This window comes from Vicugna pacos, chromosome X (genome assembly GCF_048564905.1).
Source record: "Vicugna pacos chromosome X, VicPac4, whole genome shotgun sequence".
Classification (NCBI taxonomy): Eukaryota; Metazoa; Chordata; class Mammalia; order Artiodactyla; family Camelidae; genus Vicugna; species Vicugna pacos.
This window is the reverse complement of record NC_133023.1, coordinates 19585701-19601885: the sequence shown is the minus strand read 5'-3', so window position 1 is coordinate 19601885 and position 16185 is coordinate 19585701. Positions and strand designations below refer to the sequence as shown.

Genomic DNA, 16185 nt, shown 5'->3' with positions numbered 1-16185 from the left:
CTGTGGTCACTCATGGCTGACAGCAGGGGAGGGACTCTGTTGTGTCCTCACTTTTATGATTTCAGTGGTTTCAGTCCTCATGGGTCTTCTGCTTGTCTTGATATGACCTGGAATTCCTCGCTGTGTTAACCTGATGTTGGCTCCTGAGACCAGTGCCTTATCTCCCTGAGATGCTCTGAAAGGAAATGAGTGGGTCTCATCATGCCAACATTCCTGGATTTGCCAAGGGGAGATATCACTGGCAGGGCTCTATGTAGCCCACTCTGTTCTGGTTGGGATCCTATTATCCTCATTTAGAGTCATCAACTTGACTCTCATTAGGGACTAGTTTTCCACTCTACTGAATGAGGCTGCTCGCATTAGACTGAGGCCCTCACCTCTCTGAGACTACCCTAGTGGAAAGAGGGGGCCCTCAGCTGGAAAGCTGTGTCCTGGGCCTCCTAGACTGACGTCAAGGGTGAGACTCTGCCTTCTCCTCCGTTTTGGGCTGAGTAGTCCTCTTGTTCCTCATCCAAGGTCCTCAGCTTGACTCCTGACAAGAACTAGGACTCCACCTTCCACTCACCTGAGGCTCTTCTCCTCAGACCAAAGCCATTACCTTCTTGGAAACTCTGAATTGGAAGTCAGGATGGACCACATCTGTCCATCCACGTCCAAGGCTCTTGGGGGTCTTCTGAGGAGAATTTTATGAGACCCCACTCTTCTGGAGTCAGTGGCCCCTCAGTCCTAGCTCAGGTTTCTCACCTTGACTTCAGGTAGCATATGGGACTCCACCCTCTACTCTCTACTAAGTCTGCCAGTCTCAGGCTCAGGCTTTCCACCTTCCTGAGACACCAGGGAGCTACTCCCTGGCTACCCCTTGCCTGGGGCCTCTGTGTGGTCCCCTTTGTCATGTGGGTCCACTCATCAGCACCCAGTATCCTCACCTTAAATCCAATTAAGGCCTGTTAGGATCTCCTATTTGGGCAGAACTGGAGTTGATGCCACATAACCAAGAACTCACCTCCCTGAGAATCCCTGTCCCTCCAGGAAAAGAAGGAGTACCTCAGACAGGCAGCTCTGCCTATGGCCACACAAGGCAGAAAGCAGGGTACACTCTGTGGGGCTCCTACTGTTCTAAGGTCTTCACCTTGATAATTGTCAGAGGCTAGGACTCCTCCCTCCACTGATCTGAGGTCGCAACCCTTAAACCAAGGCTTTTATGTCCCTGAGAACCTTGAAGAATAAATGAGGGGATGCTGATCTTTTTAGATTATCTGATATTGCACCACATTGTCACTGAATATTATTATTTTTTTAACATTTTTTATTGATTTATAATCATTTTACAATGTTGTGTCAAATTCAATGTTCAGCACAATTTTTCAGTCATTCATAGACATATACACACTCATTGTCACATTTTTTTCTCTGTGAGTTATCATAACATTTTGTGTATATTTCCCTGTGCTATACAGTATAATCTTGTTTATCTATTCTACAATTTTGAAATCCCAGTCTATCCCTTCCCACTCTCCAACCCCCGGCAACCACAAGTCTGTATTCTCTATCTATGAGTCTATTTCTGTCCTGTATTTACGCTTTGTTTTTGTTTGTTTGTTTGTTTTTGTTTTTTAGATTCCACATATGAGCGATTTCATATGGTATTTTTCTTTCTCTTTCTGGCTTACTTCACTTAGAATGACATTTTCTAGGAGCATCCATGTTGCTACAAATGGCATTATGTTGTCGGTTTTTATGGCTGAGTAGTGTTGCATTGTATAAATATACCACCTCTTCTTTATCCAGTCACCTGTTGATGGACATTTAGGCTGTTTCCATGTTTTGGCTATTATAAATAGTGCTGCTATGAACATTGGGGTGCAGGTGTCATCCTGAAGTTGGGTTCCTTCTGGATACAAGCCCAGGAGTGGGATTCCTGGGTCATATGGTAAGTCTATTCCTAGTCTTTTGAGGAATCTCCACACTGTTTTCCACAGTGGCTGCACCAAACTGCATTCCCACCAGCAGTGTAGGAGGGTTCCCCTTTCTCCACAGCTTCTCCAGCATTTGTCATTTGTGGATTTTTGAATGATGGCCATACTGACTGGTGTGAGGTGATACCTCATTGTAGTTTTGATTTGCATTTCTCTGATAATTAGTGATATTGAGCATTTTTTCATGTGCCTTTTGATCATTTGTATGTCTTCCTTGGAGACTTCCTTGTTTAGGTCTTCTGCCCATTTTTGGATTGGGTTGTTTATTTTTTTCTTATTGAGTCGTATGAGCTGCTTATATATTCTGGAGATCAAGCCTTTGTCAGTTTCATTTGCAAAAATTTTCTCCCATTCCGTAGGTTGTCTTCTTGTTTTACTTCTGGTTTCCTTTGCTGTGCAGAAGCTTGTAAGTTTCATTAGGTCCCATTTGTTTATTCTTGCTTTTATTTCTTCTAGGAGAAAATTTTTGAAATGTATGTCAGATAATGTTTTGCCCATGTTTTCCTCTAGGAGGTTTATTGTATCTTGTCTTATGTTTAAGTCTTTGATCCATTTTGAGTTGATTTTTGTATATGGTGTAAGGGTGTGTTCTAGCTTCATTGTTTTACATGCTGCTGTCCAGTTTTCCCAACACCATTTGCTGAAGAGACTGTCTTTATTCCATTGTATATTCTTGCCTCCTTTGTCGAAGATGAGTTGACCAAAAGTTTGTGGGTTCATTTCTGGGCTCTCTATTCTGTTCCATTGGTCTATATGTCTGTTTTTGTACCAATACCATGCTGTCTTGATGACTGTAGCTCTATTATTATTATTCTTTTTACCCGTACCATTTACTTATTCAACATTACTATTACTACATTCCAAAACAGTGCTTTGGAAACAGGGCCCCTTTTATCCCATGAGATACATTTTGGAGTGGTGAGAAGAAAAATGAATGAAAAGACATAACATCTGGCTTTGGCTGGGAGAATTGGAACAGTGTGTATTCTAGACTAATCCAGACTGGGTCTACTCCTGTTGAGGTCACTTAAACAGTCTTGTGAACTCGAGATATTTGCAAGTTACTCATCTATAAAGGGGGTCTGCTAAATCTTACCCTGCAGGAATATAGAATGTGTATACTACATATAAAGCAGTGGCATACCGATTAAGAAATAATGGGTCTTTAATGAATGGCAGTTATGATATGATTATTATGAACCCTGAAAATACCACCCTCCCATCAGAGTTTATTTTCAACTCAGTGGATAGCAGAGAATATACAGTGCACTAGAAGAAAAGAAGCAAACATTCTTAAATAAGCTATATAAGTCAAAATATCATTTATTTTTACAGAAAGAAAGTTTAAAAGAAATAAGGCAAACCATGAATTAAATATCTTTTACGTTAACTATTTATTCTCTGTTTTATGTTTCTAAGTATTTTCTGTGGTCTCCTCTCACATTTCCAGGAAAATATCTATTGCAGTGGCATATTATCTACTTCTGGATCATAAAAAAAAACACAGATGATTGGTGAATTTCTTTTACATACAGCAAAACTGTAACTTTCAAACTCTTTAAACAACAATAAATATGAGTGCAATATCACTCATGAGTGCATATTCTGAAGCAAAATAAACTATCTATTACAAGGAAAAAACATCTGAATTAACCTAAATAAATAAATAACATATAGAAGTTACTAGTTTAGAACAGGAGACAAGTAAGGTCTGTACTTTGTCCCCTGGACCCGTACTACCATGCACTACTTAGATGCTTGGCTGATCTCTTAAACACAAAGTGAACAAGCTGCCCCGGCTTCCCTAGACCTGGGAGGAGCTGCAGGACTTGGCCTTGGAACATGCACGGGCCTTGGGACGCGCTGCAGCACTGACCGCAGCTGTCACCTCAGCTCTCTCCTGCTCATCTTTCAGAGCCTCCTCATACAGCTTGGGGAAGGCCCTGGGGACCGTACGATTGATCTTGGCCAGAACCTCCAGCACTTTCATCTTGGTGGTTTCAGCGTGGGCCTTCGGGCCCCACAGGAACTCATAGCGGGGAGGATCGCTGTCGGGCACCTGGCGGTACTCGAGGTACTTCTGCTGCACCAGATCTTTGGTGATGAGCCTCCTGGGCTCCCCAAAGATCAAGTGACTCTCCCCAGGGTGGACCCCCAACGCACCGAGGAACTCCCAGACCTCCTCCTCGGTGGCACGGTTGCCCTTCAGGAAGATCACGCCCAGGAGCGTCATCAGCAGACCAGACTTGGGCAGCCCCCTATCACCACTCAGATTTTCGTCGCTGGGGAGGCCCAGCTTGCAGACCAGGGCATAGGAGTGACTGCTGGGGTCGACCTCCTTCAGCTCCAGGCCAAAGACCAGCTCCAAGCGCTCAGAGACTCTCCTGAGGATCTCGGGGAAGTGCTCCTTGTACTTCTTCTTGACGATCTTCAGCAGGGCTGTCTGCGTGATGGGCTCATTGGTCTTGTACTTCTCCAGCAGGAACGGCACCAACTCGCACGCCTTCCTGGTCAGAGGATCTCTGAGAGAGCTCTGAGCGGAGCATGCTGCCTGGGAGGCGCTGGCCCTCTCCTCTTGGCTCTGGGCACCTTGCTCAGACCCCGAGCACGCACCCCCCGCCTCGGGAGAGCCGGGGGCCACGGCTCCCTCAGGCTGCTGGCTAGTGCCAGCAGCAGGGGAGCTCGGGGGAGAACCCTGAGAAACAGAAGGGGGGGAGGAGGGGGTCTCCTCCTCTGCTGCGGCAGCTTCAGTGGCCCGTGCACCCTGGAGATTCTGGGTCTCCAACCGGGCCTGGTAGCGCTTCATGCGGGCACGGCGCTTGCTCTTCTGCCCCCGAGGCATGATGACACAGGTCAGGGACAGCAGCAGGCAGGACTGCGGGCAGGGAAGCAGGCGAGGAGGACACCTGGAGGAGGGACAGGGAGATGCCTGAGCACCCTCAGCAGGGAGATTCCTCCCTGGCTCTCACCAAGGCCGCCTCTGCAGGGTCCTTGAGGGCACCGCTCCAGGACCCGCAGGGCTGCCTTCTCCTGGTCAGCCTGTGCCCTGAGGACGCTGTGGACGACGTCAGACTGAGGCTTGGGCCGCAGCCAGACAGCCCTGCCTGGGCCTTACTGGGGTGACAGTGGGGGCTGGCAGGGGAGGTAGTTCCTCTCGGTCACATTCAGAGTCAGGATGACAACTGTTGGCAAGACTCCACCCCCTCCCCTCTGCTGCTCTCAAGCTGACTCTACCATCTCCCATGTTAGCCACGAGGAGGACAAGGGGGAGCACCCAGCCCACCACTGAAGGGCCCGCGACCCTTCCTTCCGCTGTCCGGTGGCTGCCCCTTCAGAACAGAGGTCTAACCTCCCTTAGACTTGAGAGAGGAAACGATGGAAGTGTCAGCCTGACAGTCCTTTCCTGGGCTTTTAAGGGTTGACAGGAGGGGACAGGCCACATTCTCTGGTCCCTTCTCTTCAGGGTGGGGGACTGGCCTAGTCCTCACTGGGGGTCCTCCCTGGACCGCTGGTGCAGCCTGGAGCTGCTCTCTCTGGCCTGAGGGCTGTCCACTCCCACCAATGGCAGCACCTCCTGGAGACTCATCTGGGGGAAGGGAGGGTGACTGCGGAGCCCCAGCGGCCAGAGTGTGACCCAGCCTGCAGCCTGCAGCCTGCAGCCTGCAGCAGACAGGTCGAGGCCCTGTGGCTGACACTCCCCCCTCCACACCGTGCGTCACTCGAGCCCCTCCCCTCGCAGACAGTAGCCTCACTTCTCAGTGTTTGGCTGACAGGAAGTGGCTGGCGTCGGGGAGGGATCCGAGGGGCCCTTGTTACGGGGAGGGTGGTCTCACAGGCCTGCGGGACTCACCCTGAGTCTCCCCAGGCCCAGAAAATCCCCCCCACCCCGTGCTGCCAGGCCGCCAGCCCCTCAGACCAGGCCCCGCCTCCCGCCTCCCGCCTCTCCGAGCACGAGGTGAGGGCGCCCGGCCTCAGCCCTCAGCCCTCAGCCCTGCCCCGACCCCCAGGCCGCTGTCAGGAGCGGGCACGAGGTGAGGGCGCCCGGCCTCAGCCCTCAGCCCTCAGCCCTGCCCCGACCCCCAGGCCGCTGTCAGGAGCGGGCACGAGGTGAGGGCGCCCGGCCTCAGCCCTCAGCCCTGCCCCGACCCCCAGGCCGCTGTCAGGAGCGGGCACGAGGTGAGGGCGCCCGGCCTCAGCCCTCAGCCCTGCCCCGACCCCCAGGCCGCTGTCAGGAGCGGGCACGAGGTGAGGGCGCCCGGCCTCAGCCCTCAGCCCTGCCCCGACCCCCAGGCCGCTGTCAGGAGCGGGCACGAGGTGAGGGCGCCCGGCCTCAGCCCTCAGCCCTCAGCCCTGCCCCGACCCCCAGGCCGCTGTCAGGAGCGGGCACGAGGTGAGGGCGCCCGGCCTCAGCCCTCAGCCCTCAGCCCTGCCCCGACCCCCAGGCCGCTGTCAGGAGCGGGCACGAGGTGAGGGCGCCCGGCCTCAGCCCTCAGCCCTCAGCCCTGCCCCGACCCCCAGGCCGCTGTCAGGAGCGGGCACGAGGTGAGGGCGCCCGGCCTCAGCCCTCAGCCCTCAGCCCTGCCCCGACCCCCAGGCCGCTGTCAGGAGCGGGCACGAGGTGAGGGCGCCCGGCCTCAGCCCTCAGCCCTCAGCCCTGCCCCGACCCCCAGGCCGCTGTCAGGAGCGGGCACGAGGTGAGGGCGCCCGGCCTCAGCCCTCAGCCCTCAGCCCTGCCCCGACCCCCAGGCCGCTGTCAGGAGCGGGCACGAGGTGAGGGCGCCCGGCCTCAGCCCTCAGCCCTCAGCCCTGCCCCGACCCCCAGGCCGCTGTCAGGAGCACGGTCTGCGGCCCCCGCTCGCGGGTGTGGGGTCCCCGCGGTGCTCCCGCAGGGTCTCTCCTTCACTCTGGAGGGCCTGGGGCTCCCCGTCTACTGAGCTGAGCCGGGCTCCACCAGCCTGGGACCAAGGCCTCCTCCCCGGCACCCCGCGGGGAAGTGAGGGGACTCTGGGCCTAACAGCCACGCGGGGTCCTCCGGGGCCCAGAGCAGGGGCGGGAGGGCACGGCCTGAGGGGCCGCCTCTTCTGGGGGGCAAAGGGGTCCAGGGTGTCGGGGCCGTGTCCCCGCCTCGTAACTCAGGATACCTCACACCTGGACACCTGACAGGACGCGGGGCTCCTCCCTCTGCTCACCCTGGGCGGCAGCTCTCAGGAATGGCGTCAGGCCCTGAGTGTGGTGACAGGGACGTCGCTTTGGCTTCTGGTCACGCACATCCGGGCCTCTGGGAGGACAGCAGGGGCGGGGTTCCAGGGGAGAGCCGGCGGGTCGAGGAGCACGTGCACCTTCCGTGGGCTCTCAGCGGGTCCTGGGGCTTCTCCCTCTGCTGAGCTGAGTCCGCTGGGCGCAGACCATGCCTCTCACTTCCCTCGGGTACCCCAGCAGGAAGTGTCTGGGGCCTGAGCCTAGCAGCCATGTCTGGGGCCTTCAAGACTGACAGTCGGGAGCTCTCTGGGCCCCTCTTTCTGGTGGGTGCTCCTCTCAGTCCTCTCTCAGGATCGTCCCTTGATTGCCAGCAGGTGCTGGTCTACCTCCCATCTGCCGACTCGAGGCCAAGGCCTCAACATGAAAGACATCAGCTCCCTGAGCCTCCTGGTGTGAAGTGCAGGTACATCTCATCTGGCCAGTGCTGCTTGAAGCTTCCCAGAGATGGCTGTAAGAGGTGAGAATCCTGTGGGTTTCAGTGTTCATTTTAGGGAACTTATATTGAATTCTAGCAGTCCTGAAATTCCTCCCTTTTCTAACTTCAGTCTTCTCCCCTACCCTGGTCCTTAGGAACACCATGGAGAAAGTGTGAGCTCCTTATCCTTACTCCTCTTTCTGGTCCTCTCTTGACTGATATAAGTATCTTTAATCAAAGTTTCTGGAATGAAGTTTTGTCCTTATGTGCAATTGCTGTGATACTTGCTCTTCTCTTTCAATTTTTATTATATTCTGGTAAATGAAAATAGTTCTGTATGTAGAATACAATGTTATGTTTTGATATATGCATACATTGTGAAATGATTGCCACAATCAAACTATTTAACATATCACTTCCCTTAGTTACTGTTTTTGTGTGTGTGGTGAAAAATCCTTAAATTTTCAATGGCATGAATGAACCTAGGAATATATTATGCTAAGTGAAACAAGCTAGACACAGAAAGACAAATATTACATGATCTCACTTATATGTGGTCTTAAAAAAAAGTTTTAACTCATAGCAACAGAGAGTAGAATCGTGGTTACTAGAGGCTGAGCTGAGAGAATTGGGAAGATATTGATCAGTTATAAGATCAATAAGTTCTGGGAACCTACTGTAGAGCATGTTGGCTGCAGTTAGTAATAATATATTATTTGCGTGAAATTTGCTAAAAGAGTAGATCTCAAGTGTCCTTATTATTCTATTTTCTTTCATGCCTTATAGTCTATTAAGATGACCGTAAAGAAAAGCCCAGTCCTCACCAACAAAAGACGTTTTATGTCTTTATTCAGACAACATCTGGACTCATATTGCCTCAGCCAACCAAACTTTAGTGCTGTCCTGATATTACCCCATAGTTCAGGAGTAGAAATTCACTGGCCTAGGGCACAGTGGAAGAAACAAGGGTAAAAATTTAAAACCTTTGCTCCAACTGACCCTGTCTTCCGTAGACCTGTCTCAATTTCATGGCATGCCCTCAACTGCCCTCAACTGCCCTCACACAAGCACTAGTTCAGTACAGACCTAGTACTCTCAGGGATTTTTCATTATTATTTTACTGTTATTGTTGAAATCATTTTGTTCATTCCTTCTTTAGGTTTTCCAGGGTTGATTTGGGGCAGCCCGAGTTTGGTTGTCATCTTGGAAGCTACAGGTAAGGTACTAAAACTAAGTTATTTAAGGAAAATTGACATCTTTGTAATATTCTGTTCTCTTGAATAAACATGTTACACATCTCTATTTGGGACTTTTCTTCTCTACCATAAAGATCTTGTACAGTTCTGTAAGATTTTGTTTTAGGTGCGTTTTAGATATTGTTGATGTTGTGAATGGGGTTGTCCTTCATGTGGTCTAATTAGTTGTCAATTTTGTGTGATCAGGCTTCTGATTTAGCTATAGTGATTTTCTATATACTAGCTTTTTGATGTTCCTTATGTATTTGAATATTGTGTTTGCCTATTATTTTAGATATTTTAATTATAAGATTATGTCAGTACTGTCATTATCTGTTTTTTTATTTATTTTATTAGTCTTGTGCATGTCTGTGTTCTGCTATACATTCCATACAGGTTTGTGGTACCATACCTCTGTGTGTTTTTGCAGACTTTATTAGGAATGCTTCTAAAATGACACATTTATGTATATTTGCTGATGATTTTATGATATGGAAATTCAATTCTTACAAGTTTGCAAAAAGCTGTTACCATGAATTTATGTTGAATTTTTATCAAAGCATTTTCTTTACCCCTGCATATGATCAAACGATTTTTCTCTATTATCTGTTAGTATAGTGAATTCTGATTCATTTTTTGTAATGTGATATTGTTTTTGCATTTCTTTGACACAGACTGTTTCTTTATTAATTCACCACTACATTGCATATGCCATAAAGTTATTTAAGATATTTGTCTCTATATGAGTGAGCTTGACTTAAGTGTCTTTTTTCAGGGTATCCTTACCTGGTCTTTGTATCAAGCAGAGCTAGCCCATTAGAGTGGATGAGTCATTTTCCATCCTTTGTATGGTTTGGAAAAGTTCATATAAAATTTTGATTCATTTCTCCTTCATTTGGTGTAAGGAGCCTCCAAATTTGGCTGCTCCAGGAACATTATGAGGGTACTTTGGGTTTCAACTGCAATTTTAGCTTGTATTGTTAGATTAAGTTTTCTGTTTCTTTATGGACTTATTTAGTCATTTGTATTTTGCTAAAAAATCTTCCATTTCAGTTGGATTTTTTAATTTAAAAGCATACTATTTACAATAAAATCATGTTATCGTTGAAGTTCTCAAACATACAACAGTACAGACAATAGAATAATGAACCCAATATACCCGGTGCTCAACATCAACAATCCTCAATAGTAATAGGGAGAAGCTTGAAGATAAAGTTTTATTCATTGGTTTGTTCATTTATTGGTAACACTACTCCAAAGGTGACTGTGCACTTCCATTAGAAAATACATATGTCTGTCATCTCCTTCATGGTGATGTTGCCAGTCATTGAGGATTGTCACCCTCAGCCATTAATCCATGAAGGACTGCAGCATGGTCATTCTCACACTCCTTTGTGTTTATTAGCTAAAACATTCTCTAGGTAGAATTCTTTCTTTATCTAACATTTGTTATCCTGATGTAAGGGTAAAAATATTTATAGTGTTCTATTAAGGTCTTTAAATCTCTTCTGGGTCTATTTTGTAGAATTTTATTGAACTATTTTATTCACTTATTTCTGCTTTTTCCTTATGAAATTGATAATACCTACAGAAAGTGCTATAAAAATATTTTCAAAGAACAGGCTTTCATTAGTTGGCTCTACTTTCTTCTAATTCATCATTTCTGCATTTATCTTCATTATTTTCCACCTTCTAATTATTTGGATGTAATGTGCTATTGTTTCTATAGCTCTTGAATCATTTGGATGTTTTAAATATTTATTTTTCTGATAAATCTATTTAAAGCTATAATATCCAAGTACCACTTGGGCTGTTTCCCACTGGTAATATAGTAGAGCTTTATGTGTAATGCTCGAAATTTTTGAGAGTTGAATAAATCTCTCCATTATACTGTTAGGACTTTTGAATATATGTATGTGTGTGTGTGTGTATATGTGTATACATACGTATGTGACAGAAATAAGTTTTTCTTAGGAATGAAAGGAGGCTTTCACATGAAAAAATAAATCAATATAATTGGTCAACTATAATTATTCAACTGTTATACAGGAAACAGAAATCACTCTAAATATACAACTCAGAGAATTTAGTGCAGGAGACTTGTTACCTGAGAAGCCAACTGGGGAGACTTGAGCAAAACAATACTTTGCAACTTGAAGAAGGCACTCCCACCTCTAGGCTTGAGGAACAAAGAGAAAAGATGTTGTTACTGAAAGAAGTTGGAGCCATTGAAGGGAAACCACCTGCTTTTTTAGAGAGGAAGAAGGTGAAAGATTTGGGGCACTTTGATCCTCTTGGGCTTTAATCTCCAGCTGTTGCTCCTTGTTGGCTTAAGTGAGCTGACATCCAGGTGTTGGAGAGCACAGAGTATAAGAAATGGGAGTTAGGCATTTTATACTAGAGAGCAGAGCAGAAGAGTGAGGAATTTTCTTTTTTTAATGGAGGTACTGGGGATTGAACCCAGGACCTTGTGCATGCTCAGCATGCACTCTACCACTGAGCTATCCCCTCCCTGCTTCTTGTATTCATTTTCTACTGCAGCTACATAGCAAATTAGCACTAATTTAGCAGATGCTAGTAACGAGATAAATAAGTACAGGATAAATAAACACAAATTTATTATCTCACAGTTTCTGTGTGTAAGAAGTCAGGGTAAAACTCAACCATGGTCTCTGCTTTAGAGTCTCACCTAGCTGCAGTCAGGGTGTCAGTTGAGCTGTGTTCTTATCTGAAGGCTAAACTAGAGAAAAATCCCAGTTCGCTCATTTTGTTGGCAGTGGTGCTAAGAAATTTTGGGTTTGTTGTTGTTGTTGTTGCTGGCTATTGGTTAGAAGCCAGCCTCAATCCCTAAACATAGCCTGCAATTCTATAACATGGAGCCCAGTCCATACTGGCCCTCTTCATGGGCCTCCAAAGACCTGTCCAACATGATAAGTCTTCTCCTCAAGGTTACCAGTATAGTAAGAGCATTTCTGCTAGCAAATTGGAGTCTTATATAATGTCCATAACCAGGAAAGTCCCATCTCTCCTTTGACTTACATAAGGGTAAATACAAAGTTAAAATAAGAAAGAAGTACAGATATTGAATCATTGTTTTGTACTCCTGAAACTAATAAAATGTTATATGTCAATTATACCTCAATAAAAATAAAATAAGAAAATTTTAGTTTAAAATAAAATAAGAAAATTTCTTCCGAGGCCAAAAAAAAAAAAAAAAAAAGGAAATGAGACCCCCCCCATCTTTTTTAGAGCATTTGCTTAAAAAAATATATAAATTCTTTCTCTGACTCAAGGAGATGTGTGTAAATCTTTTAAAAACTAAATAAGCCTGTTGCCAGTTTTATAACCCAAGAATTTTTCTCAATTAACTGGGAGCCATCTTTTTGAAATGTAAACAAGGAGGTTAGCACCCCATCTTCTAGTCTCCCTAAGAGTTTAACTTTGGCCAGTCTCCAAGTTGTAAAAAACTGCCTCCTGTCACAAAAATATGAGAAGTTTACTTTTCCTTTGAATAAAGTCAATTATCTAACAAAGATGGCAGCCCCAATTGCCAGATGAATTTAGGATGAAGTATGTGTGATAAATGGAGCTGTCTAGTTTTCTTACTTGAGGAATAGTTATCATTATCTTAAGAACATGGATGTCATGGGTTGTATTTGGCCGATATAAAAGGGTGAAGTATCTTTCTATCTTTGCAGTCTCTTTAGTGGATTGCCTGTGATGGGTGTCGTATTCTGGTTTAATGTTTATTAAATTAAAAAAGAAACATTTTCTTTCTTTCCTATATTTTGCAGAGAGGCAATGAGGACAAGACTTCTGGAAGTTCCTAAATCAAGTGAATAATCAGAAGTTCTGTGTACAAACAACAGTCAGGTAGGAAACTTAAATTATAAAGTCTTCCTTCTAGCTCTGTGCCCTTTTGGGTTATTTGTCAGAGGAACCAACCTCTTCAAATTCAAGATTTTACCATAAAATAAGCATGGTAATATGGATTCTAAAATCCCATCAGGATGACCATTAGCTTCTTTTTTTTTTATTTAATTGAAGGCACGGGGGATTGAACCTAAGACCTCAAGCACGCTAAGCACATACTCTGCTGCTAAGCTATACCCCATCCCTGATGGTTAGCTTTGATGACGGAAATGTATGGTAAGCCAGTTTTTTCTCTTTAACAGCTATGATCTCTGTCACATTAGGAATGATATACCTATAAGAATCTAGTCTTGCACTGGCCAGAGGATGCTTCCTTTAATTTGGGTGAATTCACATATTCGTGGAGGTTCTTGGAAGGGCCTCATCTCATCCAAATGAATTATTGTTATTTATGGGATTAATATCATTCTTACACAAAAAGTGGGATAGCCAGAAGGAAAAACTGAGAAAAATGTAACAGGAAATGAGAGAATTACAGGCACTTTCTCTGTTATAGAACCCTCCTTTCCCTGATGTCCCAAATGTCTCTGCTCCCCTGCTTCTCTTTATCTTTCCCTAACTCAGATCAGGTTTTGGAGAGGAGGAAGCAGGAGTCTTTGGGCTACGTGGTTCCCTTCATTAGTGATTTCCCTGCAAAGAGGGACTAAAGCATAAATTTGTTCATCACTAATGGATTACCTGCTCTGTTGAGGACATAGATTTGTGTACCTTGTGCTCTAGCCTGAGTCTACTTCATGTCTTTGCCCAGGTTCCCCCATAAGATTCCCATATCATCCACACACCAGGTAGGTAGGAAAGCAGAAATGAGAAAGCATCAGGATCATGGAATAATTGAGAACATGGATAAAAGACCATGCCCTGATATGAAGGCAACAGGATGGAGAGAAATTGCACTAGTCACTTGGAACAAAGCAAACAAAAAAAGCTGATAAATGTCAACATGGGAAGGTTAGCCAAAGACCATATAATTTATGTTCTTGTTTCAAGATGAGAACCGCCAGCGTTTCCTGTTCGGATCTCCAGCAATGCCAGGAACAGCATTGAGGAGCTGCCCAGGCCTCCCAGGTAATCCTCTTGCCTGTCTAACAAGCAGATGTAACTCATTTAAAGGCTTCTTTTCCCTGTATCCTGCAAATACTTTGTGGTGTGTTTTTAGTTTATAGCCGCATACATCGGGGCGTGCACTGATTGCTGTGTGGAATTTTGCAGTCAGCTGACTTGGCAAGTTTGATGAACCGAGCATGTCAGTGTCCTAAAAATTACCTTGTCAAGGTGTACGGTGGCTGCAGGAAGCCACTGCCCAGCCCCACCCCACCCCCCAAGTATGGAAGAACCAAGGGTATTAAAGACCCACAAAGAGGTTACTAATAACAGTGCTTGAAGCCTTTCTGCTAAAGGTGAACTGAGAGAAGTTGCAGAGGTGAAACCAAGAAACCAGTGAGTCCCCCCCACCGCCCCATTGATTTCAATTGGCTGTTTGCTAAGGCATGCTACAAATTTATTGGCTCAGGTCCAAAGGCAGATCAAAATCACTCTCTGGTTCTAAGCACCTTTGTCTAGGCTCTCTTGTTGACTAACTCCAGTCAAGGTGGCAAGGACAGACTGTTACTCAGACCTTAGCAGCAGCTACCTTGTTTTCTGACAGTCAAAAGGCAGACAAAGAAGGAAAGAAGAAATTAAAAATTTTGTGTTAGCTGCTCAGTTAAAACTATTTACAAAAGGAATAACCCCTCTTCTGGACAACTTATGAAGGGAGTAAAGCAGGGAGACTGGATGTCATTCTTGTGAGAAGCCAGGACATTGGGAGAGGAACTGTAAAGAGAAACTCCAAATGCAGAAATTGCAGGAATCAAGGAGCCAGGAAAGCCCAGGAAGACCAGGGAATAATTGGCAAATAGCTAAAAATGGACAGATATTGGAATCTCAGGGAGTGGGAACTGGTGATATTGGTAATACTAATTCTGCAATTTTCTCAGGGTTTTTTTGTTTTTCATTTGGTGACAGATCAGTACGGGTTTCTGGTATTTTTGGGTCAGCCTTCTACTTGTCCCTTTTCATCTGTGGTTCCCATGCAGATAAGTCCTATGACTAAGGACAATCCTTTCTTACATCTTCTTGATCCTCCTATAAACCCACTGTGGAGAGACCTGCCTTGGAGATGAAAGGTTACCACATTCTGTACACTGGATGGAGTGTCTTTGGAGCACCCTAGGTGGAGAAAGGCACCCTACTGGGTTACAGTGTGCCTTCTGAGTGAAATGTGGAATGGCAGAAAGTGGCCATGTCATACCATGCTGGAAAAGCCCCCCAAGCTGAGATGAATCTATGTGTTACTTTGGGCCCTAGGGAATAATGATACAAGTTTAATTTGAGATAAAGAACCAATAAAAGTAGCTCATCAAAGGGTTAAGTCATGGCCATGTGTAAAATAATACCCTTTGTTGAGCACTCACTTAGAAGAAATAAAACTAGTTGTAAAAGAATTAGAAAAAAAAGGAAGATAATAAAAAATGAAAACGGTACTTGCTCTGTAATACTCCTATACCTCCAGTAAAGAAGGAAGGAACATTTTAGGAAGATGGGTGGCAACTGTATCATTTTTGTACAAGATCGTAGAGAAGTAAATAAATTTGTTTTTCCATTAACCCCTGTAGTCCCTCAGCCTGCAACTATGCTCACTTGTGACTTCAACGCCATCACCTGTAATGTTTTTCTCTGTAGTTGATCTGTGTTCTGACTTTTTTCCGTCCCTCTCTTTCTGTTCCTCTAGCACACAAATCTATATTCTTGTTTGTGTTTGCTTACAAAGGAATAACAGTATTTGTGGCAAAGGACTCCTCAAAGGTTTGGGGGCTCTCCTACTATTTTCTCCAGTCATTTATAGGAAAATATAGAGAAATTTGTCCCAAGTAGAGGGACAGTCACACAATATGTAGGTGATTTGCTGATAGACTCAGAAACTAAAGAGCGATGCAAAGCTAATACTTTGTTACTGTTCCTCTCTTCACAGGGTCATAAGGCCTCCCTAGGCAAATTGCAATATTGCCAAACTGAGGTAAAATATTTATGGCATCTGTTGTCAGCTGAAGGCTGCAAATTGTTACAGCCGAGGAGCCAGCCAATTTTGCCGCTAAAACTGCCAACTGTAAACAAAATCTTAGATAATTTGGAAACTAGTAGGGCATCGTAGACAGTGGGTTCCAGCCTTTTACAGGGCAGGCAAAACTTCTGGCATAGCAATTGCGTGATCATTCTCTAGATCCTCTGGTTTGGTCCCTAGAAACTGAAGAGGTTTTTGAATAACTGAAATTGACTACAGCCTCTTTCTCCCATAGCTTTGGAGAGTCTAAATTTTGAAAACCTGGCA

At 45.5% G+C, this 16185-nt stretch overlaps 1 protein-coding gene across 3 annotated transcripts; it reads right to left on the bottom strand.

Annotated features, from left to right (window-relative positions):
• Window positions 1-3274: 3274 nt before the first annotated feature.
• Window positions 3275-7251, bottom strand: LOC102545430 (melanoma-associated antigen B1-like). 3 transcript variants are annotated; one of them, XM_072956348.1, is made up of 2 exons: window positions 7166-7251; window positions 3275-4882 (listed from the first exon to the last, which is right to left on the bottom strand). In XM_072956348.1, exon 2 carries the CDS (start codon window positions 4816-4818, stop codon window positions 3781-3783), a length of 1038 nt encoding a protein of 345 aa, XP_072812449.1. In that variant the 5' UTR covers window positions 4819-4882; window positions 7166-7251; the 3' UTR covers window positions 3275-3780. The 3 variants fall into 3 exon arrangements, with proteins under 3 accessions (XP_072812449.1, XP_072812451.1, XP_072812450.1); XM_072956350.1 differs by having other exon boundaries at window positions 7118-7202; XM_072956349.1 differs by having other exon boundaries at window positions 7125-7197.
• Between the last annotated feature and the right edge of the window lie 8934 nt (window positions 7252-16185).